At 40.4% G+C, this 26,264-nt stretch overlaps 1 protein-coding gene across 1 annotated transcript in view; it reads right to left on the bottom strand.

Annotated features, from left to right (window-relative positions):
* The window catches only part of CNTNAP2 (contactin associated protein 2), a 1,198,489-nt gene that overhangs the window by 660,335 nt on the left and 511,890 nt on the right, over positions 1–26,264 (bottom strand). The window contains exon 4 of the mRNA XM_038760181.1: positions 24,644–24,791. Coding sequence (XP_038616109.1) covers positions 24,644–24,791 — 148 coding nt within the window. The remainder of the gene's footprint in view (positions 1–24,643; positions 24,792–26,264) is intronic.

The raw sequence follows: 26,264 nt of genomic DNA, 5'->3' as shown, positions 1-26,264 counted from the left end.
ATCTTAATGGAATTTAGAACATAGAAACTGCTTCGTTGACATGGCTTTGGTCGACTTGAACGTGAATCTGAACACTTTAAGCCCTTGATAATCACCCTACCCCACAGCACTTTTGTACAGATCCGTCATTTTAAAATTTACATTAATGTCTGTCTCCCCCTGAAGCTGTAAGCTGTTTCTGGGAAGGGAACGTATCTACCAATTCTGTTGTACTGTACTCACCCACATGCTTAGTAAATTGTTCTGCACATAGTAACATGCTCAATAATTACTACTGATTGCTTGACTCATTTTCCCGTCCCCATCTCCCCTGGATTGGATTAATTCAGAGGCTAATGGAATAGAAGAAGCTCATGGGTCTCAGCCATCTCCAAAACATCCCAAAATATACCCCCCGACCCCAGCCTACATAAGCTGCTACAACTGATGCCATCCCCACCACTGCTGAAAGCTTTCCTCACACATGAAAGGACAGATCCCAATCTCCCCCTTTTCATCTCTAGACAGTAAACTCATTACACATTAAGCAGATCATTTCTGCTCATTCTGCTGTATTCTCCCAAGTGCTTAGTACAGGACTTTGCACATAGTAAGTGCTCAATAAATACCACTTACTGACAGACCGGTGAATACCACTTCACCCTCTAATGGCAGACTCCCTCCCCTCCCTGAAACAGTCATCTGCCACTGGGGACAACAGGCTGGACACTTCAGGAAGGAAGTGCAGTGTCCAGCCATGCAGGAGCCTCTCCCAAACGCTTAGTACAGTCCTTTGCATGCAGTAAGTGCTCAATAAATGCAACTGAACGAATGAAAGAATGAATCCCAGCCTTGGAATATGCAGGAGCTCCTCTGGAGCTGAAGTCCCCGGCCATGCAGAAACTGCAGCCCCCATATTTATTGAGTGCATGCGATATGCAGAGCACTGTACTAAGTGCTTGGGAGAGTTTACTACAACAGAATTAGCAGAAACGTTCTCTGCCAGAGCTTACAGTCTACAGGGGGAGACAGTCATTAATATGAATTAATAATTTATAATAATTTAAAGATGACCCACTCATTAACATTAATTAGTTGTCATTTCCACATTACCTTTTCAGTCCACTCTCACAAGCATGTGTAGGACTTCGCTGACATTATGTCGTGTGTGTGTGTGTGTGTGTGTGTGTGTGTGTGTGTGTGTGTGTGTGTGTTTTCCTAGCCAATCAGGCAGCTTAATCAAAAGAGAGCAATACTCTGCACGGGCTTCCTGGTTTCCATGACCCCTATCATCATCATCATCAATCGTATTTATTGAGCGCTTACCGTGTGCAGAGGACTGTACTAAGCACTTGGGAAGTACAAATTGGCAACATATAGAGACAGTCCCTACCCAACAGTGGGACCCCTATGACTGGGCTAAACTGTGATGATTACCAAGAAGCAGCACGGCACAGTGGAAAGAGCACAGGCCTGAGAGTCAGGGGCCATGAGTTCTAATCCTGGCGCCACTCCGTACCTGCTGTATTACCTTGGACAAGTCACCAAACTTCTCTGTGACTCAGTTCCATCATCAGCAAAATGGACATTCAATACCTATTCTCCCTCTTAGACTGTGAGCCCCATGTGGGACTTGATGATCTTGCATCTATCCCAGCACTTTGTGTAGTGATTGGCACATAGTAAGCACTTAACAAATGCTACAATTATCATTGTTTTTATTATCATCATCACTAGAGTCATGTCTTAGGGCAGCTGCACCAGAAATAGACCATAAATAGCATGGCCACTATGAAGTTTCAGATCCAAAATAATGTTTTCCTGATTCCCTGCCCCAGGGAAAATGCCAGTGAAGCAGGGATAAGAGTACAAACAGATCAGATGATAAGCCTAACAAACACTCCAATATGCTACTTCAGGGAAGTCAATAGATTTCATTTCTATGTAAGTCTGCTCTGTTCTAGTGTTTGACAGAACAATGGATTTAGAGAGCACATGATACACTTTGAAGCTTAAAAACGTATATGACATATTAAGCTTAAGATGAAAAAATGAAATTGGAACTAAAATGCTCTCGTATCACAGTTTTATTAATCAGTGGTATTTGAGCGCTTACTGTGTGCAGTGTACTGTATTAAGCATTTTGATGAGTATAATACAACAGAGGTGGTAGACATGATCTCTAGTTGCAAAGAATTAAGTGTAGTTGCATTATGCAGAAAAGCTTTCAAAACCTCTGTGATTCAGTACTAATTAACAGTAATAATATCTTAATATAAAATATTCCAGTTATTTTAAAGGGAAATTTCTGTAAATATTAAAAATTAGCTTGTTAATTTTCTGTTTCAGCTTCATTATAATTTTATGCAAAGAAGTGATTATTAAAATATCTTTAGATCTATTTTTATCCAACTGATCAAAATTATAAAGCTAACTGCCAAAAGGAAAACAAAAGTCATTATGAAAAACTCTTAGGTTTTCCTTACTGGAAACGGTACAAATTTTTTCACATCCTCTCTCAAAGGGCTAATGTTCTTCATAACTGTAACCATCACTTTAATGCTCATTTTATAATCCCCAACAAAAATAAGGCTCAGACTACATGGGAAGGGGAAATAAAGGGAGATATTATTATTATAATTTTATTATTATACGATCTCATATGATATCTGGATGAAATTGATAACTCCTGCTAAAATCACCTATGATAAAGGGTTTATCTGGGTTTATTTGCCTGTAGTATTTAAATAAGAGATTGAGCAAATATATGCACCATCCAACACTATTGAGAGAACTGCTTTCTGACGCAGAGGGAAATGGATAGCTACTGGAGGTTTTTGAGGAGTGGGATGATGTGTTTTAAAGAACATATTGAGAATATGATCTGGGCAGCTAAAGAATAGTTCTGAAGAAGAGAAAAAATGAAGGCTGAAGAGACCAGTGAGAGGGCTGATGAAGAGTCTAGTAGATGACAAAATATTATTATTATTAATGACAATAACAATTATAACAAGCACTGGTACAGATATAATACAATCAGATCAGAGTCAGCCTCTGTCCCATATGGGCATACAGACTTTGTGGGGAGGAGAAAAAGTAATCTGCAGATGAGGGCACAGTGAAGTTGTGTGACTTGCCCAAGGTCACAGAGTAGACAAGTGGCAGAGGCAGGATTAGAACCCAAGCCTCCTGACTCCCAATCCTGTACTCTTTCCATTAGGGTACACTGCTTCTCCCAACTTGAGTCAGGAAGGGACAGATCAGGGAAGTATTTGTAGAGGGGAAAAAGCGACAGGATTTGGCAAGACAATGTGAGAGGTAAAAGACAGAGTGCAGTTCAAGATACCATCAAAGTTGCCAGGTTCTAGAACCGTGGCATTGCTGACTGTGATGAGAAAGTTTGGAGGAGTATATGTGCTCTTCGGGGGTTGGGGAGGAGTGGAGGCTTCAGAAAAATGGGAATATCCCGTGGCCATCTGAAAAACAGAAGCAGGGATTCTATGGGGCAAGTGAGTACTAGCTGTACATACCCATCATACACAAGAAACTGCTACACAATTGTCTTTTCATCAATACATTACCCACTGGTAATCCCCACCTGGATTACTGCATCAGCCTTCTTGGTGACCACCCAACCTCCTTTCTCTCCCCACTCCAGTCCATACTTGACTCTGATGCCCAGATCATTCTTCTACAAAAGCGTTCAGACATGTTTCCCCACTCCTCAAAAAAATTCCAGTGGCTGCCCATCCACTTCCACATCAAACAAAAACTCCTCACCACTGGCTTCAAAGCAGTCAATCACCTTGCTCCCTCCTAATTAAAGTCATCATTTACATTAAGAAGATTGATTTAGCACCTATTCTGTGTCGAGAATTGCATTAAATGTTAAGGGGAATTACAAAGGAAGAATAATTTGTTGAGAGGGACAAAACTAACTCTTTCAGATGGACATAGAGTTTGATAAAATGTGTAAATAACGAAAGAGTAAGAGTTTAACAGAATGATATCATAGTCTTTAGAGATATAAATAGGTGTGGGTTTGGTGTTAATGGTATGAATAGGGGCTTGTAATAGCCATATTCTTGAAATTCTTCCTGTTGAAGGTAGGTTTTTAAGAGTTGAAGGAGTGGAGGGATATGTTTCAGTGCTGAGGAAGAGGAAAGCATTACAAGTGGCAGAGGGGGTGGGCAGGAGGAGAGAGAGAGAGAGAACCATTGGTTTGGGTAGTTTGGGTAGTAGAGAAGCAGTGCGGCTCAGCGGAAAGAGCACGGGCTTTGGAGTCAGGAGTCATGGGTTTGAATCCCGGCTCTGCCAATTGCCAGCTGTGTGACTTTGGGCAAGCCACTTAACTTCTCTGTGCCTCAGTTCCCTCATCTGTAAAATGGGGATAAAGACTGTGAGCCCCCCATGGGACAACCTGATCTCCTTGTAACCTCCCCAGCGCTTAGAACAGTGCTACGCACATAGTAAGCACTTAATAAATGCCATTATTATCATTATTATTATTATTATTATTATTATTATTACCTCACCTCACTATTCTCCTACTACAACCCAGCCTGCACAATTCGTTCCTTTAATGCTACCCTTCTCATTGTACCTCCATCTCATCTACATCGCCTCCGACCCCTCACCCATATCCTGACTCTGGCTTGGAAAATCCTTCTCTCCTGAAATCTGACAATTACTCTCCCCACCTTCAAAGCCTTATTGAAGGCACATCTCCTCCAAGACACCTTCCCTGACTAACCCCACCTTTTCTCTTCTCCCAGTCTCTTCTGCATCACCTTGACTTGCTCCCTTTATTCATCCCCTCCCAGCCCCACAGTACTTATGTACATATCTGTCATTTATTTATTTATATTTATGTCTGTCTCCCCTGTCTAGGCTGTGAACTTGTTGTGGGCAGGGAATGCATCTGTTTATTTTTGTATTGTGCTCTCCCAAGCGCTTAGTACAGTGCTCTGCACACAGTAAGCACTCAATAAATTTAATTAATAAGCCTCCTAGCTTCTATTGTTCCCCTTTTCTATTTAAGATAGATTTAGCTGCTCCTCATTTTCAAAGATATTCATTCATTATCTTTGAAAATGAAGAGCAGCTAAATCTATCTTAAATAGTTGGAAAAGAGGAACATTAGGGGCTAGGAGGCTCGCTCATTGGGCCAGCTGGACAGTGAATTTGATTTACACCAGAATAATGGTCACTGGAACAGATAGGATTGGACAGAGCCAAAACTACCCATTAGGACTTGGAAACAAACTCAAAATAGGGGCCCAGGTGGCCCAGACCCCTGCTCATATATTTGGAATAAATAATTCAAATAATAATTCAAAAACACTACTGACAGTGAAATTCAGCTATGACTGCATATGTGGCTGAAACTGCCAATGTAGGATCCATAACCTTGACCACACTGGACACACAAAAAAATGTTCCATGCAGTTCATTCATTCAATCACATTTTTGAGTGCTTATTGTGCGCAAAACACTGTACTTCTTGCTTGGGAGAACATAATGTAACAATAAATGGACACATTCCCTGCCCACAGCGAGCTTACAGTTTAGAGAAGTGTTTCATATGTCCCAGTGCTTAGCACATAGCAAGAACTTAGTTAATATCTGAAAAAAAGGAAAAGTGTCTCACCACTTTTCTGGTTGGGAAGGCTCCCGTTTTCAGAAAACAGCAATTTAGTTGGTTAAATTACTTTTAGAAGACTGAAATAAGTGGTTAAAATGATTTGCTATTTTTTAATTCTCCTAATATTCATCTTTACCCTAGCTTATAACAATCGATTTTTTTTTTCCAGCTACAATTAACTTTCTCTGAGTACACTCAAAATGGATAGACAGAGAAGGAATCTGCAGAAAGATTTTCGAAAAACTAAATTAGAGTAAAGAAACCTATGAGCAGACAGAAATCTCTAAGGAGAGGCTGAAAAATGGGAAAATATATTGAAAGAGATAACTTGGCAAAACAAAAAGCAATGCAAGCAGATTGTGCCTCTGACAACATGGCTTCACATTACCTCGACCCAGAAATGTAACAATTAGGATAGACTTCATATTATCAAATCCTTTCAGCCCTAAACAGTATTTGATAAGCCTGGCTAAAGCTGCCTTGCTTTCCTCTGCTCTGTTGTTCTCAATAATCCTTCCACAGGTGGTTTCTTCTGTCATGTAAGCAATCTCCTGTTATTTAAAGATGCTATCTTATAAGCACGACAGAGGATTTATTAAAACTATTGCAAAACATCCATTATCCATATTTGCTGATGACATGAAGCCCGAAAGTATGATTATTATTTGTTTCAATTGGTGAGTGCTTGCTTACTTTGTGGAAAGTGCTGTACTACGAGAAAACAGCCCCTGCCTTTGTAAACATCAAACATGACAACACAGGGACAGTCTTTTTCTATGCCTTCTTCTATGAGGGACTATGGGTCCCTCACAATTCAGTCTATTAATCATGTTTATTGAGTGCTGACTGTGTGCAGAGCACTGTACTAAGCATTTGGGAGAGTACAATATAACAGAGTTGGTAGACACGCTCCCTGCCTACAATGAGCTTACAGAATAGAGGGGAGATAGACATTAATATGGGTAAATAATTATGGATATGTACGTAAGTACCGTGGGGCTAAGGGAGGGGTGAATAAAAGGGGCAAATCCAAATACAAGGGTGAAACAGAAGGGAGGGGGAGAAGAGGAAGTGAGAGTCTAGTAAAGTAAGGTCTCTTGGAGGACATGTGCCTTTAATAAGGCTTTGAAGATGGGGACAGTATAGTTTATCCAATATAAAGAGGGAGGGTGTTCCAGGCCAGAGGCAGGTTGTGGACAAGAGGTTGGCAATGAGATAGATAAGACAGAGGAACACTGAGTAGGTGGGCATTAGAGGAGTGAAGTGTGTGGTTTAGGTGGTAAGAGGAAAGCAGGGAGATCAGGTAGGAGAGAGCAAGATGATAGAGTGCTTTAAATCAACCAATCAATCAAGCACACTAATTGATCACTTACTCTATGTCAAGTTCTGTACTGACCACTTGGGAGGATAAAATAAATAGTGAAGATCCCTGCCATCCAGGAGCTTACAGTCTAATGAGGGAGACGGACAGTAAAATAAATTGCAGGTTACAGGAAGTAATCGAGTGTAAAGTTATGTACAGAAGTGCAACAGGGTATTTGAATGCTTAAGTTCTTAAGTGACATAGATGTACTGAAGAGGTAGTTAGTGGGGACATATGATAGGGAATGCCTGGAGGTGATGTGATTTCAGAAGGGTCTTGAACATGGGGACACCAGTGACATACTTGATGTGAAAAGGGGAAGGATTTCCGGGGTCGGGGAGAAGGGAGAAAGGTCAAGAGAGATGAGAACAAACATAATGAGTAAGTTGGCTTGCGAGGAATAAAGAGCAAACTGGGTTTAGTGGGAGAAAAGTGAGGATACGTAGAGAGGAGAGAGCTGATTAGTTGCCTTAAAACCAATGGTCAGGAATTTCTACTTGATGCGGAGGAGAACAGGTAACCATTGGAGGTTTTTGAAGAGTGAGGAGATGTGGGTAGAACTACATTTTAGAAAAATGCTCTGGGCAGCAGAGTGCAGGATGGACTAGAGATGGGAGAGGAAGGAGTCTGATAAAATAGTCGATTTGGATTATGACAAGTGCCTGGACCCGCAGTGATGGCAATTTGGATGGAGAGGAAAGGGAAGATTGTACACTTGTTACGGGAAGGGAATGTATCTACCAACTCTGTATATCGCATTCTCCCAAGCACTTAATAAAGTGCTCTACACAGAGTAAATTCTCAATAAATGCCATTTAAGATGATGGATTTTGGAAATGTTGTTGAGGAAGAACTCACAGGATTTGAATACAGACAATATGGGTGCTGAAAAAGATAGAAGAGCCAAGAGTGATAACAAGGTTAAAGATTAGAGAGATGGGGAGAATGGTGATATGGTCAATGTGATGGGAAAATTAGTTGGAGGAGAGGATTTGGGAGGGAAAATGAGGATTGGCTTTTCAGTTACACATGCACTCACTGTCATTTTCACCATCTTTGAATGTGAAGGATATATCAAACATGGTCTCTGACTCATACGCTAAAATTGGCAAAAAGCACATGAGGAAATAATTCACATGGTGAAAGAAGCACAAAACAATAAATGAAGGGATAATGACAGCCACAAAACCAAATTTGTACATGTGTGCTCCTTAAGGGACAGGGAGCATATCTAATTCCCACCTGTGTATCTTTCCCAGTGCTCAGGACAGGACTCTGCACACAGTAAGCATTTAATAAATGAAGACCATTATTACTAAATCAATCAAGCATCAATCAATGGTATTTACTGAGTGCTTATTGTGCAAAGCACTGGACTAAGTGTTTGGGAGAGTCCAATACAGTGGAGTTTGTAGACATGTTCCCTGTCCACAGGGAGTGAAATGGAGTTGAAGGAACAGTCTTCAGGCTCACATTCCAGCACGGTTTTGGGGGAGTTTCTGGTATTTGCTAAGCACTATATGCCAGGCACTGTTCTAAGATCTGCATTAGATTCAAGCTAATCACCGTCCATGTCCCACATGGGGCTCCCAGGCTTAATCTCCATGCTACAGATGAAGAACCTAAAGCACAAGAAACTAAGTGACTTGCCCAAGGTTATACAGCAGACAAATGACAGACAAGTGGCAGAGCAAGGATTTAGAATCAGGTCCTTCTGAGTCCCAGGCTCATGCTCTATCCACTAGGCCACACTGCTTCCCAACTAGAGGGTTGCCACTGGTCATCATCATCATCATCAATCGCATTTATTGAGTGCTTACTGTGTGCAGAACACTGTACTAAGCGCTTGGGAAGTACAAATTGGCAACATTCATACATTTCTCAACTCTCCAACAACTAGGAAAACTGCTGTAGCTTATACCATCTGTGTGTCTGTAGGGATGGGACTCCACCCCTGGAATGATGGTAATAATAATAATAATGATAATAACAATTATGGTATTTGTAAATTGCTTACTATGTACTAAACCCTGGGATACATACAAGATAACCCGGTCAGATACCCCCTAGAGAAGCAGCGCGGCTCGGTGGAAAGAGCATGGGCTTTGGAGTCAGAGGTCATGGGTTCAAATCCCAGCTCCGCCAATTGTCAGATGTGTGACTTTGGGCAAGTCACTTCACTTCTCTGGGCCTCAGTTCCCTCATCTGTAAAATGGGGATTAAGACTGTGAGCCCCCCGGGGGACAGCCTGATCACCTTGTAACCTCCCCAGTGTTTAGAACAGTGCTTTGCACATGGTAAGCGCTTAATAAATGCCATTATTATTATTATTATTAGATACGGTCCCTGCCCCTCATGGAGGTCACAGCCTAAGGAGGAAGGAGAACAGGAATTGACTCTCCATTTTGGAGAAGAGGAAACTGATACCTAGAGATGTAAGGTGACTTGCCCATGGTCAATCAGCAGGCAAGCGGCAGAGCCGGGATTAGAACCCAGATCCTCCGATTCCTGAGTCTATGCTCTTTCAGCTAGGATTTGTTGCATCTCCTGGTAGGAAGGGGCAGGTGTTGTCACTTGTAGGTCTGAGGGGGCACTGATGGAACAGCCATGTAGCGAAAGACACCCCTCCCCTCTGCTGCACCTGCTGGAGCAAGACAGATCCACCCGGGGAAGTGGAGTACTCTGTCTCCAACCGTGTGATGTCTTTCCTTCTTGACAGCCATTCTCACAGATTCGCACCACCTGCCATCTGAACTTTCTCACTACTAATTTATTAAGGACTTCTCATCTTAGTAAGTCCTTCCTGAACTTCTTATTATTATATGCTACTTATTCTTATTCTTATTACTTATTCTTTCTCCCACTTACTCCTTAGAAACTTTATCTCTGAGAGATGAAATTAGCCTGGACAAGGGTGGAATAGTAACATCTCTTTCTTTTCTCCAGGCTCAGATCTTTGTTTTAATGTTCCCAGACCCAAACACCAAGCTAATGAAGGGCCTAACTGCATGTTATTTATGTTTGGTCATTTCAGTCAGGTTTTTAATCAACGGTATTGATTTCATTTGTCAGCTTCACTTGGAATAATGCTTTTAGTGAGCTTAAATTAAAGATTCTCCATAAACTATATACTGAGTGAACAACTTTGAAACAGTGGGTCTACTGAAATGTTCACTGATAGCAAATAGGGCCTTCAAGCTAGAAAGATTTTACTTCTATCTAGGCAACTCTACTGGAAATGCTTTACCTGAGCCAACTTTCTCTCGGGCATACAATTACTAGTCCTGACAATTCTGCAAAGGATTCAGATACAAACTCATCCTGTTGCTTCTTTCTAGAACTGAACAGGTAGAGCCTGCTTCAGTAAATCAATCAAGAGTATTTACTGTGTACTAACTCTGTGCATAACACTATGTTAAGGGCTTGGGAGAGTACAGTAAAGATAGTAGACATGATCCCTGTCCCTTTTACTACTCACGCAGTCTTCAAAGCCCTACTAAAATCACATCTTCTCCATGAAGCCTTCCCTGATCAATCCATCATATCTCCGTCCTATTTCCTTTTCTACTGAATTGCTTATACACTCAAGTATTTATCCCTAATCATACTCCATCCACCCCTTCCTCACATTGAACTTATGTACTTGTGCACTTTACATTTCTGCTTCCCTTTACTTGTAATTTACTTTAGTGTCTGCTTCCTCTGTTAGATTATAAACTCTTTTCAGGCAGGAATCATATCTACTAATTCTAGTGCTTAGTATAGTGCTCAGCACAGAGGAAGTGCTCAATCAATACTACCGATTGATGCATTAAACATCTTATAATCTATTGGGGAAGACAGACACAAATAGATTATAGGGAGGGGGAGTCAACTGGGTTGAAAAATATACACGGGACTCGAGCTGCGAGGAGCCTGAATTTGAACTCTTCTAGCTTAAGAGCTTTGCTTTTTGTCTTTATGTTGTCTTAGTGTTTTATTTCATTTATCCTTATGTGCCTGTTGCCAGTCTGCTATCTCCCTTGTTATTTACACATAGGGAGCCTCAGGAACAAGGACAAGGACCATGTATTATTCTTACCTGAGTAGTCTTTCCCAATGTTTAGTACAGTGCTCTGCACACAGTAGGTGCTACCACCATAATCACTACTACTGTAGATAACTACTGCAGCCATGTTCTTACATGAACAGAGGAAGGAAACCCAAACAACCAGTCTATGGTGAGTTCAATTAAATTAATCCCTGTTATGGTGATTTAAAGACATACCAAAATTCAAATTGGAGCATTATAGTCTAAATTTTGTGATCCTTCTCTATGTGCCATAGAAGAAGAAATTTTAAGCATTCAATAAGTACAAATGATTGACTGACTGGTTAACTCCTGGTAATCAAGTCAAAGCAAAACTATTTTGGATCTAAAAACAATTCTGGGCTCCTTCATGAATGGCCCCCCAAAATCCCAAACACATACAAGTGCTTAGAACAGTGCTTGGCACGTAGTTAAGTGCTAAATAATAATAATAATAATAATAATGGTATTTGTTAAGCGCTTACTACATGCCAAGCACTGTTCTAAGCGCTGGGATAGATACAAGGTAATCAGGTTGTCCCAAATGGGGCTCACAGTCTTAATCCCCATTTTACAGATGAGGTAACTGGGGCCCAGAGAAGTGAAGTGAATTGCCCAAAGTCACTGAGCTGACAAGTGGCAGAACCGGGATTAGAACCCACGACCTCTGACTCCCAAGTCTGTGGTCTTTCCACTAAGCTGCTTAAATGCCTTCCGTACTATAAAATATAATTTCAACATTATATTCGATTTGAATAGTATCACATCCACTGTATTTGCAAGAAAAGAACATAAAGCTGCAAATTACCTCATTACCACATTGCATACCTTTTCACCAGTAGAAATTAATCCCATTGTTTTCTGTTTCTTTCATTGCCACAGAAACCTAAGCATACAACTGAAATTAACTTTTGTAGTAGTAACATTACCTCAAAATAGAAAAAGTATCAGAGAAAGCATAGGTATACATGTCTACATGCTTTCTCAGATAGTAACTGGTAAAACATACATAACCAAATTGAATCAGGATGGAAATAACACTAGAATTATGTTTAAAGTGGGAATGGAAATTCTGAATAATAGCCGTATCCGAGATTACTACTATGAATAACACCTACTGAAAGAGCCTTAGTTCATGCAGTTAAGGAATTGATTGTATATATTACTCATAACAGGCAAATAACAAGGCTGTAAGGAATACTGCTTTAATGTGATATTGAATGACAATGATTTTAAAAATTTTCTAGTCCCTTGCTGCTTAGTTTGTTGAAGCAGTATCTTATTAATTAATACCTAATAATCTCAAAAGAGTTTATGCAACTTCTGGAAGGGTCTAATACACAAGAAGGGAGTAATTTAAGGATTTGAGGAATTTTACTTCAGCATGACAATCCAAAAACCAAGTGGTTACATATTTTTCTAACCCAATTTCATTTAAAATACTTTTGAGGGTGGAAAAACTGCAAAGAAATTGCTAACATCAGTAGGAAACACCTGTTGAAACTCAGGGACAAAAAATGTGTCTATCAAATCTGTTGTATTTTCCCAACCGCTTAGTACAGTGCTCTGCACTACTCAACATTACTGACTGATTGATTGATTGATTGCACAGTGCACTGCCTAACTACAAGAACTTTGTGTTGACATAGAGTCCATGAAGCCTCTTGAGCTCTTTAATTCTGTGTGAATTGCCACTGTGCAGGCTAATAGATTCCCAAAGTTTCCTTCAGACTTGAGAGGCCATGGTGCTGTATTACAATCACTTGCACATCTGCTTAGGTGGTTTACTACATATAAATGCCTGGCTCTAAGGATTTCAATTATTTTCTTTTCAGAGTTAGAAGGGTTTCCTGGAGGATCTTACACAAATCCTACTGCTGCCATCCAAGTTCCCTGCTGCAACCTATACCACGACTAGGAAAATGAATCTGACTGAACGAAGAATAAACTGCATAGAATAAATCAAATGGGATGGGACCTATTACATGATCCAGACGGGGCCCCATTTCAGGTGGAAAATAGATCAGACAGGATATAACTCTACAACATAGGGCAACACCAGCATAGAGCTGTCTCAGAATTTTAATGACCTTCTCAGGGCAGCCACAGTTATTAAAGAATTGCTGAAACTCAGATATTCTCCTGCATACTAACTACCTTTCGTAAGGATCTGTGGAAGTGTATGAGGCTTTAGCTTTGATTCTCTACACTATCGTCTGTATCTTACATGCTGAGAAAATGAAGTCCTCTGGGTCGCGCTGGGGTTTGAGGACACAGTTTGATTCCAGGAATATGTGGACAATAATATTCCAGTCAAGAAGAGTTCCAGAAGGAACAGTAAAATGAAAGGCAGTGAAATCCTACAATTGTCAGCCCAGTCTGATCTTTCCCTTTTCTTTTAGAAATCAGCATCCCTTCAGTGTTAATGCTTAACTAAATACTTGTGGAAATATTTAAACAGAATGTTCTCCTCATACTTGCAGATATCAGCAGGTACATCAGATCCAGATGCTTTATCATTTATCTCGGTTCTGATGGCAATGAGACAATTAAGTCATTCCTTTGGAAGCATTTAGTACAGTGGTCTGCACACAATTAAGTGCTCAATAAATACTAGTATTTATTGGTATGCTTCAAAAAGTCTCATCTCTTATAGCATAAAAAGAGTTCCAGAGAACCTTAAAACATTACCAGTGCCTTAGTATTTCCTTCTCTTCTCTTGTGCACCTGAAAGAATCTTTGTTTTTGAGAGATGTTGAGAGAATGTGCCTGGGACCCTATCTTTATTAAGGGATAAAAGTCTCTTATTGGGGTCAGTCTTCAAGGCCTTGGATAACTTCCACTTTGGCATTCCACTGCTGTTCATATCCATTTCAAAATATCTCGACCTAGATTTCCACAAGACTCTCTTTTGCACAGTGACTAGGTACTGTGAAGCATTTTTTTGCAACGAAATATCTTTTTTTAATCTCAGAGTGACTCATTGAACCTGTCTTCATAGCTTTGACTACCCTTCCACAGTTTCTTGATGACTGCTCGGGTAAACAGTACCAAGGAGAGATCTTGATATTCCTCCTTGAAAAAAGTGATTTTTGTGAATCGTTCCAACAGAGTTCCTTCAGAGCTTCTTCTGGGCATCTTCACTGATCCATCTTGGTTTGTAGCACAGTCTCAAACAACTTAACACAGCAATGGATGTCTGGAAAGCCAGTGCAGCCCACAAAAACAGCTTTTTAGTGGCAGAACTGGGAAAGGGGTAATTCCCCTCGAACAATAGATTCCAAAGAGCAGGATGTCAAAACAGGCTTGAAAAACAGTGGGCTTGAAGACAGAGACTTCCTGCACGGAACCAACCCATCAGGACATCGACAGACCAATTTTACACTCAAACAATGCAGACGCAGGGGATTAGTCACCCACAGGTCTTGCAGTCAAGTCCTCATCGCCCTATAGTGTCATCTTTGAGACCAAAGAAGGGTAATATAGTAATGAGTCTTTCTAAATATTTGTACAACCATTCATCTTCTCCAGTGCATGTTGTCATTTGTCAGGGAGACATATATGCTAATGGGATTAGCACAGTCCTTTGGTTTAGAGAAAGAGCAAGGCCTAGTGGAAAGAGAGCATGGGCCCGGGAGTTGGAGGACATGGGTTCAATTCCCGGCTCTGCCACTTGTCTGCTATGTGACCTTGGGCAAGTCACTTAACTTCTCTGGGCCTCAGTTATCTCAACTGTAAAAATGGGGTTTAATCCTACTCATTCAATCTTACTCTCTCCTACTTAGCCTGTGAGCCTCATGCAGGACAGGGACTATGTCTAAACTGAGTGCTTACAACAGTGCCTCATACATAGCAAAGCGCTCAACACGCATGATTATTATTACTTATGCAACACCTCTCAATCTTATTTTTCCTTTTGTTTTTTTTTTAAACTGGAAATTTCTAAGTTCGAACCTGGCTTCAAGGAGGTGGGAGTAGCAGGGAATGAGAACTGGTTGGATTCAGAATTAAATAATCACTGATATTAGCTCCCATACCTACTGCCCTCCTCAGCTGTTTCAGACATTTACCTCCCTCCTCAAACCTCCTGTCTCCCAGCCCTACCCATCCTTTCCCACAACCACCACGCCAAATACTTTATTAGCAAAATTGAAGCCATCAAGTATGACCTCCTTAAAATTTCCCCTGCTTTTCTCCAGTCCCCTCATCCTCCTCCACCCTCTTCAATTCTCCCAAATCTTCCCAGAAGCATCTCAAGAAGAGATCATTCACCTTCTCTGAAAATCTATCCCCTCAACTTGCACCTCTGATCCCATCCCTTCATACCATATTAAAACACTTGCTTCCTCCCTGACCACTATCTTCAACTGTTCACTCTCCAGTGGCTTCTTCGCGCCACTTTAAAACATATTCATCTCTCCCCTATCCAAAAAAAAGCAAACTCTCCCTAACTCCATGACTCCCTCCAGGAATCACCCTATCTCCCTCCTACCATTCCTCTCCAAATTTCTTGAGAGAGTTGTCTACACCTGCTGTCTATACGTCCTCTCCTCCAATTCTCTTCTTGATCCTCTCAATCTGCTTTCCACCCCTTCCAGCCAAGAAAGCAGCCTTCTCTGAGATTATTAATGGCCTGCTCGACAAATACAAAGCCTCTACTCCATCCTATCTTCCTAGACCTCACAGCTGCCTTTGACACTGTGGTCACCTCTTTCTCCTTGAAACCTATCCAACTTTACCTATCTACCATCAGCTTTAAAGCTTTAAATCACGTTGCCCCATCTGATCTTACCTCGCTAATTTCCTACCACAGCGCCACGCTATACAGCTTCCATAAGAGCCTACCTTACTCCCAGGAAGCGAAAATTTTGGTTCATTGTGTATCTTGGTTTTAAATATTAAGATGCTCACAATTATCATCAGTATTCTGGCTTTCATTTTCTTGGTGAAATGCTCACTTAAGAATTCTACTCATGAGGTTCTTTTTCTTTTCCTATTAGCTAACTCTTCTCTCTGGTATGCAAAAACAAAATTGCAATTTACACCATGGGAAGAAGCTTGCAGAGTCACAAAATACTGCATATATTGTTGAGAATAAACACATGCCCTTGCTCCCACAAAACTTCAGGGAAAAACACATGCTAAAGGAAAAAATAATCTAAACCGAGCTTGAAAGTCACTGAGCTAAGAATATCCATTTCACTCCAGGAAATGCACACAATCGAGGCCCCAAAGGCTTAGATTCACTGGCAGAGAACTAAACCTCTCAAACTAAAGAGTGGCTGATTTTTCATTTTCACTGAGAAATATCTAACATCATAGGTGACTATGACAATAGAACAGAACGGTCACAGATTAAAGAAAGGATGACATGCACAAGAGGAATTTCTTGGAGAATGCTCAAAAAAAATCTTTAAAATCATAAAGGATAAGATTAAATTAACTAGGAAGTTTAAGTGAAAATCCTCAAGTAATAATCTTTACAATATATAACTAATGAGGAATTTAATCTAGAAAATTAACTATATAATTGAGACCAAAAAAAGGATGCCTGAAATATCTGGATAATTAAAAACGAGGGAATTTTTGCAAATGCAAATTTGGCCAAAATATGACAAATATATTTTTGTCCCATAGGGATGAAATGAGGCTGTGTTACAAGAAGGACAAAGTTTATAATTTGCCTCTTTCATAAAATATACGAGTTGAAAAGAAGATCTTATTTGAACATCTGGTGGGATAGGGAGATTTCCACAGCCTACGCAGTATTGGCAATAGAATGACTAAATTTATCTCCTATTTAGAAGAAAAGGATACCAACTATAGTTTAAACTAACAAAAGTAATGTGCAATTTAAAGGTGACTTTCAACAAGAAAGGTTGATGTAGGGGAATTGAAGGTAAATGGGCATCCACCAATTGATTTTTCTTCTTCTCAGTGGTTTCCTTTGTATTCTACATTTTCTAAGGTGTAAAGAGAACTTCATCCGGTTTCTATTTTTGAGGAAATAGGATAATGTTCATGGTGCGAAAAACCCACCTAAAGCTGTGATCCTGATTTTTCATTCATCTGGAAAATGGGGATGAAGACTGTGAGCCCCCTGAGGGACAACCTGATTGCCTTGTAACCTCCCCAGCGCTTGGAACAGTGCTTTGCACATAGTAAGCGCTTAATGCGTGGCTCAGTGGAAAGAGCCCAGGCTTTGGAATCTGTGGTCACGGGTTCAAATCCCGACTCCGCCACTTGTCAGCTGTGTGACTTTGGGCAAGTCACTTCCCTTCTCTCAGATGAGGCCCCAGTTACCTCATCTGGAAAATGGGGATGGAGACTGGGAGCCTCACGTGGGACAACCTGATCACCTTGTATCCCCCCATCACTTGGAGCAGTGCTTGGCACATAGTAAGCACTTAACAAATACTATTATAATAAAAATACTTATTATTATTCATTCTCTGTGCCTCAGTTCCCTCATCTGTAGAATGGGGATTAAGACTGTGAGCCCCACGTGGGACAACCTGATCACCTTGTATGTCCCCCAGCACTTAGAACAGTGCTTGGCACATGATAAGCACTTAACAAATGCCATTATTATTATTATTATTATTATTCTGCTGCAACACAATCCCATATGAAGAAACACAAAATCCTCCTGCAACATATTTTTTTTTTTGTAATAGTATTTAAGTGCCTACTACGTGCCAGGCACTGTACTAAGCACTCGGGTAGATTACAAGCTAATCAGATGGGACATGGATTTGTGTCCAACATGAGGCTCACAGTCTCTGTCCCACATGGGGCTCACGGTTGAAGTAGGAACAAGTAGGATTTAATCGCCATTTTGAAGACGAGAGTAACCGAGGCACAGAGAAGTGAAGTGCTTTGCCCACGGTCACACAGCAGACAAGTGTTGGAGCTGGAAATAGAACCCAGGTTCCTCTGACTCCCACACCTGTGCTCTATCTACTATGCCACACTCCATCATTTAATAATAATAATAATAATGTTGGCATTTGTTAAGCGCTTACTATGTGCAAAGCACTGTTCTAAGTGCTTGGGGGGATACAAAGTGATCAGGTTGTCCCACGTGGGGCTCACAGTCTTAATCCCCATTTTACAGATGAGGTCACTGAGGCTCAGAGAAGTTAAGTTACTTGCCCAAGGTCACACAGCATACATGTGGTGGAGCCGGCATTTGAACCCACGACCTCTGACTCCAAAACCCGTGCTCTTTCCACTGAGCCACTCTGCTTCAGCTCCATTTAGGATGGAGTCCTTCACAACTAATGAAACACTCTCCCGGGTTAAAAAATACTGTTGCTGTCGCCAATCGTGACGGAGATGCTCAACCCAATTCCCAGCTGTTTAATACCAAAGTAAGTAAATTATCCTTCCCTTCTCAAAATACGGTCCAAGGCAGAAACATATCCTAGTACAATATCCTACTAGATCATAACGACTTCTAATTGATCCCAACCTGAAGTGGAAGACATCCTGGGATCAACACTGCAAATAAGCACTGGGGTCAACAGTAATGGGTTGGACAAGGCTCTCAGTTTTCTGAGATTCCTGGATATTGGACAGAACTCTGACAGCAGTTTGGTGGCGGCAGAAGGTTGGAAAAATTGGGGAGAACAATTACTTTGCAGAGAAGCAGCGTGGCTCCGTGGAAAGAGCCCGGGCTTTGGAGTCAGAGGTCATGGGTTCAAATCCTGCCTCCAACAGTTGTCAGCTGACTCTGGGCAAGTCACTTCACTTCTCTGGGCCTCAGTTCCCTCATCTGTAAAATGGGGATTAAAACTGTGAGCCCCCCCGTGGGACAACCTGACCTCCTGGTAATCTCCCCAGCGCTTAGAACAGTGCTTTGCACATAGTAAGTGCTTAATAAATGCCATTATTATTATTATTATTATTTGCCTTTTTGGAAAAGTATACTCCCTGGAAAAATGGAGACACTACCTGAGCTGCAGCTACTACCCGAGTCTGTGAACTTGAATAACTGCACAGCATCACTCTGGCAAACGATTCAATGCAGCCAGCATTTCCTCATTCCCAAGCATTCTCTAGAGTTCAATTCTTTATTTGTAAAGTGCCCTCACATTTACTGTAATTTTAGAGGGTAAAATCATAAAGCCCATTGGCATAAAGCAGCTTCCATACTATGGAGAAAAGCTTACAAGCTCAAGCTTCTATAAAATTCTCCCAGGGATCATACGTGATATAACATTTCTGCTACTTCTTAAGAACACAACTTACTTGGGGTAGACACTAGGAAAATGCATCATCATCCTTTATTTGCCTTGGGGGCCTTTGGTTCATGACTTACTATTTCACAGTTGTGGTTCTAATCAATCGACGGTATTCATTTAGCACTTACTGGATGCAGAGCACTGTACTAAACTCTTGGGAGAGTATATCAGATTTGGTAGACACGTTCCCTGCCCACAAGGAGTTTACAGTCTAGAGAATGCTTCTAATGGAAAATATTGGGCTGCAAACATAGATTGAAAATTCTCCCTGCAAAGGATGCAAATAATGCTGTCAGCCCTTCTCCTTTCCTTGATCCGGTGGACATTTTGTCCTTAGCAAATTGCTTTTCCTTTTATGTTCCTTTCTGCCCAGTAAACTAATTTATGTGGAAAGATTTTAAAATGTTATTGTTTCTTGAGGAAAAGGTACCCCTAGTAAGAGGAGCAGTACCACACTTTATGTTCAACCACAGGACTGCATTTGGTCCTAGCATACAATTCTGTGTCAAGGCAAGATTTGAAGCCTATTAACTGTGGAATCAAATGGAAGCATCTGTACCATCAAATACATAGACCATCACCTTCTCTACCAGCTAAATAAACATAGAAAAGTGAAGAGAGAAAAGTTGAGCAATTATCATGTTTCCCTGGAAGAAGAGCAGAGGTTTCGGATATTTTTACTCCTAAAATAAGGGAAGCAGGATGGCGTAAATAGTGAATAGAGCATGGGCCTGGGAAACAGAAGGTCATGGGTTCTAATACTGGTTCTGGCACTTGTCCGCTGTGTGGACTTGGGTAAGACACTACACCTCTCTGTTCCTCAGTTACCTAATCTGTAAAATAGGGGTTGAGACCGTGAGCCCCATGTGGGACAGGGACTGTGGCCAACTCAATTTGCTTGTAACCACCCCAGTGCTTAGTACAGTGCCTGTCACATAGTAAGTGCTGAACAAATACCACAATTATTATTATGGTCAAATCAGAATTTTATTTCGTCATCACCAAGCACGACGTTAGTTTGTGGCTACTACAAAGTGAGGCCCCAGCACTTGAGGAATAAGACAATCTTAAAGGGAGATGTTTAAATAAATAGACATAAGAATAAAAATAGACAATTGTTAAACAAATTCGACTAATGTAAAAATTTCACAAAGATCCCAGTAGTGGCATTTAGGGACAGAGCGGGTGAGATGTTTACACTTTGAATTAACTTGTTTTTCCTCTCCAGTCTTGTAACCGTTCCCTTTCTCCATACCATATTACTCTTCCAAAACTTCCATAATTTTCACTTACACATATGGTGGTATCATCTCTTTAGTCAAAGATAAAAGTGCCCTGTCTAAATCTTCTCCCATCATTCTTAGAAAACAACAGGATTGCGTGGTAGGCCCAAGCCTATGCTATCAATACCTTACACATTTATATTAATGCCCCTTGTCTACTAACTCTGTTATACTGTACTCTCCCAAGTGCTTAGTACAGTGCTCTGCACACAGTAAATGCTAAATAAGTATGACTGATTGATTGATTCAACAAAAATACAGAAGTTGGAATTAAAATACACTTCTGAACCACTCGGAAATTCTTCCAACCCATGAGAATCATCAACAATTTTTCAGACAATCATTTGTGAACTGCAGTGTGATGATGACTGCACTCTTGAGGCATGCATACAAGGAGACTTGTGAATGATTATGACTCATCTTGTAATATTAGGAACTGGGAATAAAAGCAAATAAAACCAAAGTCAAATCCAAGGCTGCTATAAGGCTGCTATACCCAGGAAGCCCTACCCACAACCAAAGATTTCCATCGATGAAACAAAATGATCCTGACTATAAATCAATCAACCATATTTATTGACACTTCGTGTGTGAAGGGCACTGTACTAAGCACTTGGAAGAGTAAAACACAACAATATGATACATTTCCTGCCCACAATGAACTAGATGGCTGTACCTTTATCTAGATAAATATATATAATGTACGTATACATGTACAAAAGCCCTTAATGTTTGATAACAATATTATTTAGTAAACAGTTACTCTGTGCCACAGCACTAAGTTAAGAACTGGGGAAATAATAATAATAATGGTATTTGTTAAGCAGTTATTATGTGCAAGCACTGTCCTAAGCGCTGGCGGAAATATCCAGATGATCAGATGGTGCACAATCCCTGTCTCCCAGGTAGGGAGAATACATATTTCATGTCCATTTTGCAGATGAGGAAATTGAAGCCCAGATAGATTAAGTGACATTTCCAATGGTATACAAAAGACCAGTGGCAAAGCTGGGTCTAGAAAAGAGTTCTCCAGATTCCCCGTCCCTTATACTTTCCACAAAAACCCGCTGCCACCTCATGTTCAAAGATAATGATAATGTTGGGGTGATCCCACCCATGCATGAGTCAAGCTGAAAAGGCTAATCTAAAACTGCCAGATCCGATGACATTTTTACTCTTAAGGGAAGATTCCTGGTGTGGTAATCGGTTTAACCCATACGGGGCCTGTTTCAGGTTTTAAAACCTGATTTTTAGGGTCCTGGTTATCGCAAAGGATTTCCTCGCGTGACTGCTCTCTTCATCTTCTACTCCCCAGTTTACTCTTCACTCCACCCAACCTCATTTTCATTCAACCAGGCTTTGCACCACGCTGCCCAGGGAAATGGTGATGTCAAATCACATCCCTAAGGCTGATCTGAATCTGCAAAGACGCACAGGTCCCAAGAATTCCTGATCCCACTATGGAGAAGGAAGGTATGGTTGAGGATCTTGAGTTGGCCAGTATTCTCCTACTGCAAAAGTCAGTTACTTTGCCTACTGTATCTATGGCTAGAAAGAATAAAATCACCAGCTCCAGATACATGAAAATATGTACTATGGCTGGGAGCCAGTATTCATTCCCTATACAAACCTACAATAACTGTAAGTAACATAATGTGGTAAGTGCCACTTCTGAAAATACACTAAAAATCATCAATATTGAATGCTTAATATGTGCCAAGCACTGTATTAAGCGCTTACGAGAGAGAGAGAAGCAGCGTGGCTCAGTGGAAAGAGCCCGGGCTTTGGAGTCAGAGGTCATGGGTTCAAATCCTGGCTCCGCCACTTGTCAGCTGTGTGACTTTGGGCAAGTCACTTCACTTCTCTGGGCCTCAGTTCCCTCATCTGTAAAATGGGGATTAAGACTGTGAGCCCCTCCCGTGGGACAACCTGATCACCTTGTATCTACCCCAGCGCTTAGAACAGTGCTTTGCACATAGTAAGCGCTTAACAAATACCATCATTATTACTATTATTACACTATAACAGAGTTGGTAGACCCATTCCCTGCCCATTTGTAGTTGACAAAACCACACTAGCCTAATGACTGTGAACAAACATTACTAGTTTTAGTTCCATAGATTTTCATTCTCCTGAAACCTTTTTTTAAATTTTTTCAGAATCATTTGTCAAACAAGTAACTTTTTGTCAAATGTTCAAAATCCTTTTGTCCCCTGACTCTATTTTGGTTTTGGTTTTGTATTTCACTCTGAGTCACTAGAAGACTTCTGGCCTCTTGTTCCAATACTCAGTCTACACATCTTGAAAGGATATTCAACATTTCAGTCGTACCATACCTTTCAATTTTTCAAAATATTATTTTTTTTGCCAAGCCCCTAACCATATTTAATTTTTACAAAATGTTTCTCAGTAAGAAACTGTAAATACTTTCTGAAAAGTCATTTTTAAACCACTAATTCCTTACCTTTGGATAAGAATCCTGACAGATCATTCCACTGCAACAGTAAGTAGTCTGTCTCTTTATAAGTGCTGTGCATGTCCTAGGAAATTCTGACAATTCTCATTTCATGCTTTCATTATCCCAGATTGTTAGTTTCTAAAGCTAATGATTTATGCCTTCCAATTCTTATTTAGAAATGTAATTTAGAACATGTTCTTCAGATAATGACATTTTTTGAAACTAGACATGCTGATTTGTCAACACTAAAACATCATTTCTAAAATGTTATTTTGCCAGGGGTAGGAATAATGGACGGATGGATTCAGATGCACTACTTTATTCCCTCACAACAGGTTTGCTTTTTTTTTTATTTTCTATTGGGTCTTCATTTGAAACCATAGGACCAAGTTCTCATTGAAAGACTAAGATGCTAGCATGTTCATCGAATGTTGGTCTGCAATACAGACCGAATGTTGGACCAAGTCCTTGTCAAAAAGAGCACATTAAATCTTGAAAGTAGGAAAAAAAATCCAAAACACTCCAAAACAAAGTATAACATTCTTAAACCACAGAGGATATGGGGGGCTTTCTAACAGGTATCTAAGGTTTTTGTTTCTTTGCTTTTTTTTTTCCTCACCATAAAGGAACAAATCTGTTTACAGAGGACAAATATTAGGGAGACAGTGTGACCTAAAGGAAAGAGCCCAGGACTGGTAGCCAAGAGATGGGATGAGAACAAGACCTATGGATATCCTTTATTATGCCCCCTTAAACTCAGTAAATTCTTGTTCACTGACGCAAACAACTGTCACTTAATGGACAATATTATCCTTTGAGTCATGCAATCACAAATTCAAAAGTTGAAAAAGTTGACGTTAATGACTGGTTCAACTCCTGGCCTCCAGAATAGGGAATGACTCACTCTAAAGATCCAGACATTACTTCAGCAGCTCGCTCGAGAGTTTAATAAGCCTCACAGATAAAAATATTTCTGAGCTGCTCACCTACAACCATCCTGTGGTTCTTTTACCCATTTTTTCTCAAAAGAATCACTCCTCTTTCTGACTGATGGGTGCAAGAAGGAGGTCATTTTTAGAAAAGAAAGTGTCTCTACATAGTTACACAGTCAGGCCTATGGCTCAGGCAGCATAAAAGCCTTTCACATCTGGTTAGTTAGGTCCCATAATTAGGCAAGGAGAGCTGAGATACCCCTATGGAAAAATTCTGGACAGAGTCCTGCCCATCTAAGCCCAATCAATCCACTCTTCCTGGTTGTCCATTTACAATGCTTCAAATATGCCTTTCCCAAAACACACTTATTAAGGTCATCTATGGCACTTCTGAGCATCAGAAGTGATGACCAAGAGAGAATGCAAAGCAGCATTTCTGAGGAATTATACCTCTCACAGAAAGCTAATAATTTTCATTCATTCAACCAAAATAAAAAGTTTTCATGGGATGGGCTGTGTTGTTACATGTAAATATGTAGATAAAACAAGGAGGCAGTGTATTAATGAGCCATGGGGCAAGGGAAGGAAAGGAGATGGGTAAAATGGAAATATGTTCCAATTGAGAGCGTTGAAAAATTAAATGCAATGAAGCATCTCGAGTATACTCACAATAGGGACAGCCATAGACTTCGATTCGCAATCCAATTTGGCCTTCCCCATTCCAGTCTAAGGGGACTATGCGGACATATCGGGCTGTGATTGGATGCTGCAAATCATGGCGGACCACACCATCTGAGTTTATATTTCCGGGAAATGCCTGTGGGGGAAAAAGGAATACACCATGAAATGAAAGATAAGAGTTCCTTGATAACACATGTTGGCATTCAACAAAAATATTGGTCACCATGAGAATTAGGTCAATTTCCTCCTGTGGCACTTTCCCTCAGTTCCATTACCGACTAACAATTAAGGCAGTGGCTATTACAAAGTTTTGCAATCATTCGTTCAATCATATTTATCGGGCACTTACTGTGCACAGAGCACTGTACTAAGTGCTTGGGAGAGTACAATACAACAACAGACAGACTCATTCCCTGCACTCAACGAACATTTTTCCATCACTGAGACGACATGTTTTAGACTCAAGGCTCTCAAGGACGTAGTCAGAATTCATCCTGTTTTCCTCACTCAAATGCCTAAACTGGCCATTATCCAAAATTAGATGTATGGGCATATATTAGGGGTGCTTATGTATATATGAAATAGCAAAATTCTACGACTCAGAGAACCTGGGTTCAAACCCTCACTCCACGGTTTGTCTGCTTGTGTGAATTTGGACAAGACACTTTCACTTCTCTGTGCCCTAGTCCCCTCATCTGTAAAATGGGGATTAAATTCCCCTTCCTCTGTGGGACAGGGACTGTGTCTAAATCTTATTATTTTATATGTGCCCTAGTGCTTAGTACAATGCTTAGTCCATAGTAAGCACTTAATACAATAATATTATTAATAATAATCTATATATGTGCATGTGTGTGTGGTTGTGTGCGTGTGTGTATACATTCCTTACAGGGTACACCATGCTCTACCCCCCAAAAATTAGAGGTCACTGTATAGTAGAGAGAGATGGCAAATTTGTACCTTCCAAATAGTTCTTACAACTTTAGAGCTTATAAACATCTTCATATCTTTAGTTGTTGTTCCATGATTCCCCATGATATTTTATTAATACATGCTAACCTGTTATTTCACCCCTAGGTATGGTAGGAAATTCAATATTTTTCCCCTTATTCCATTTTTTTTTAGTTAAAATACTGATAGCCAACCAATATATGTGAAGTTTTAATGGGAAATCCTCTTCACTAGGCATAAAATCCAATCCCATCCCAAAGGCCGTGAAATAGTCTTGGGGGAGCAGTGACTTCTGGTCTTCACTCACTTGGACTAGAGTCGAACAGGAAAAAATTTGTGGTGGTATTTTAATTTCATGAACCATATAATACTCTGCTTAACAACATCCAGAAAGATAGCTGGAGTTTGAAGAAAACCTGCCAAGTTTCCCATGAACTAAAGATGTTTTCTATAACCTTGAATTATTCCCAAAACACACAAAAAAATTGATCTGCATAATGAGAACCTCTTAAAATACAAAACATATAATTATGTGACTGGAAAATGATGTTGTGTTCCATGATAACCTTTCAGTATCACGCTCACCTTGGCACTCATCAGTAGCGTGGAATATTTTTCCCCTCCAGTCATTAAGAGCTGTTTGTAGAGGATAAAATGA

The sequence above is a fragment of the Tachyglossus aculeatus genome, chromosome 18 (genome assembly GCF_015852505.1).
Source record: "Tachyglossus aculeatus isolate mTacAcu1 chromosome 18, mTacAcu1.pri, whole genome shotgun sequence".
NCBI lineage: Eukaryota > Metazoa > Chordata > Mammalia > Monotremata > Tachyglossidae > Tachyglossus > Tachyglossus aculeatus.
Note: the sequence above shows the minus strand (reverse complement) of the source record. Positions and strands in the feature narration are given on the sequence as shown.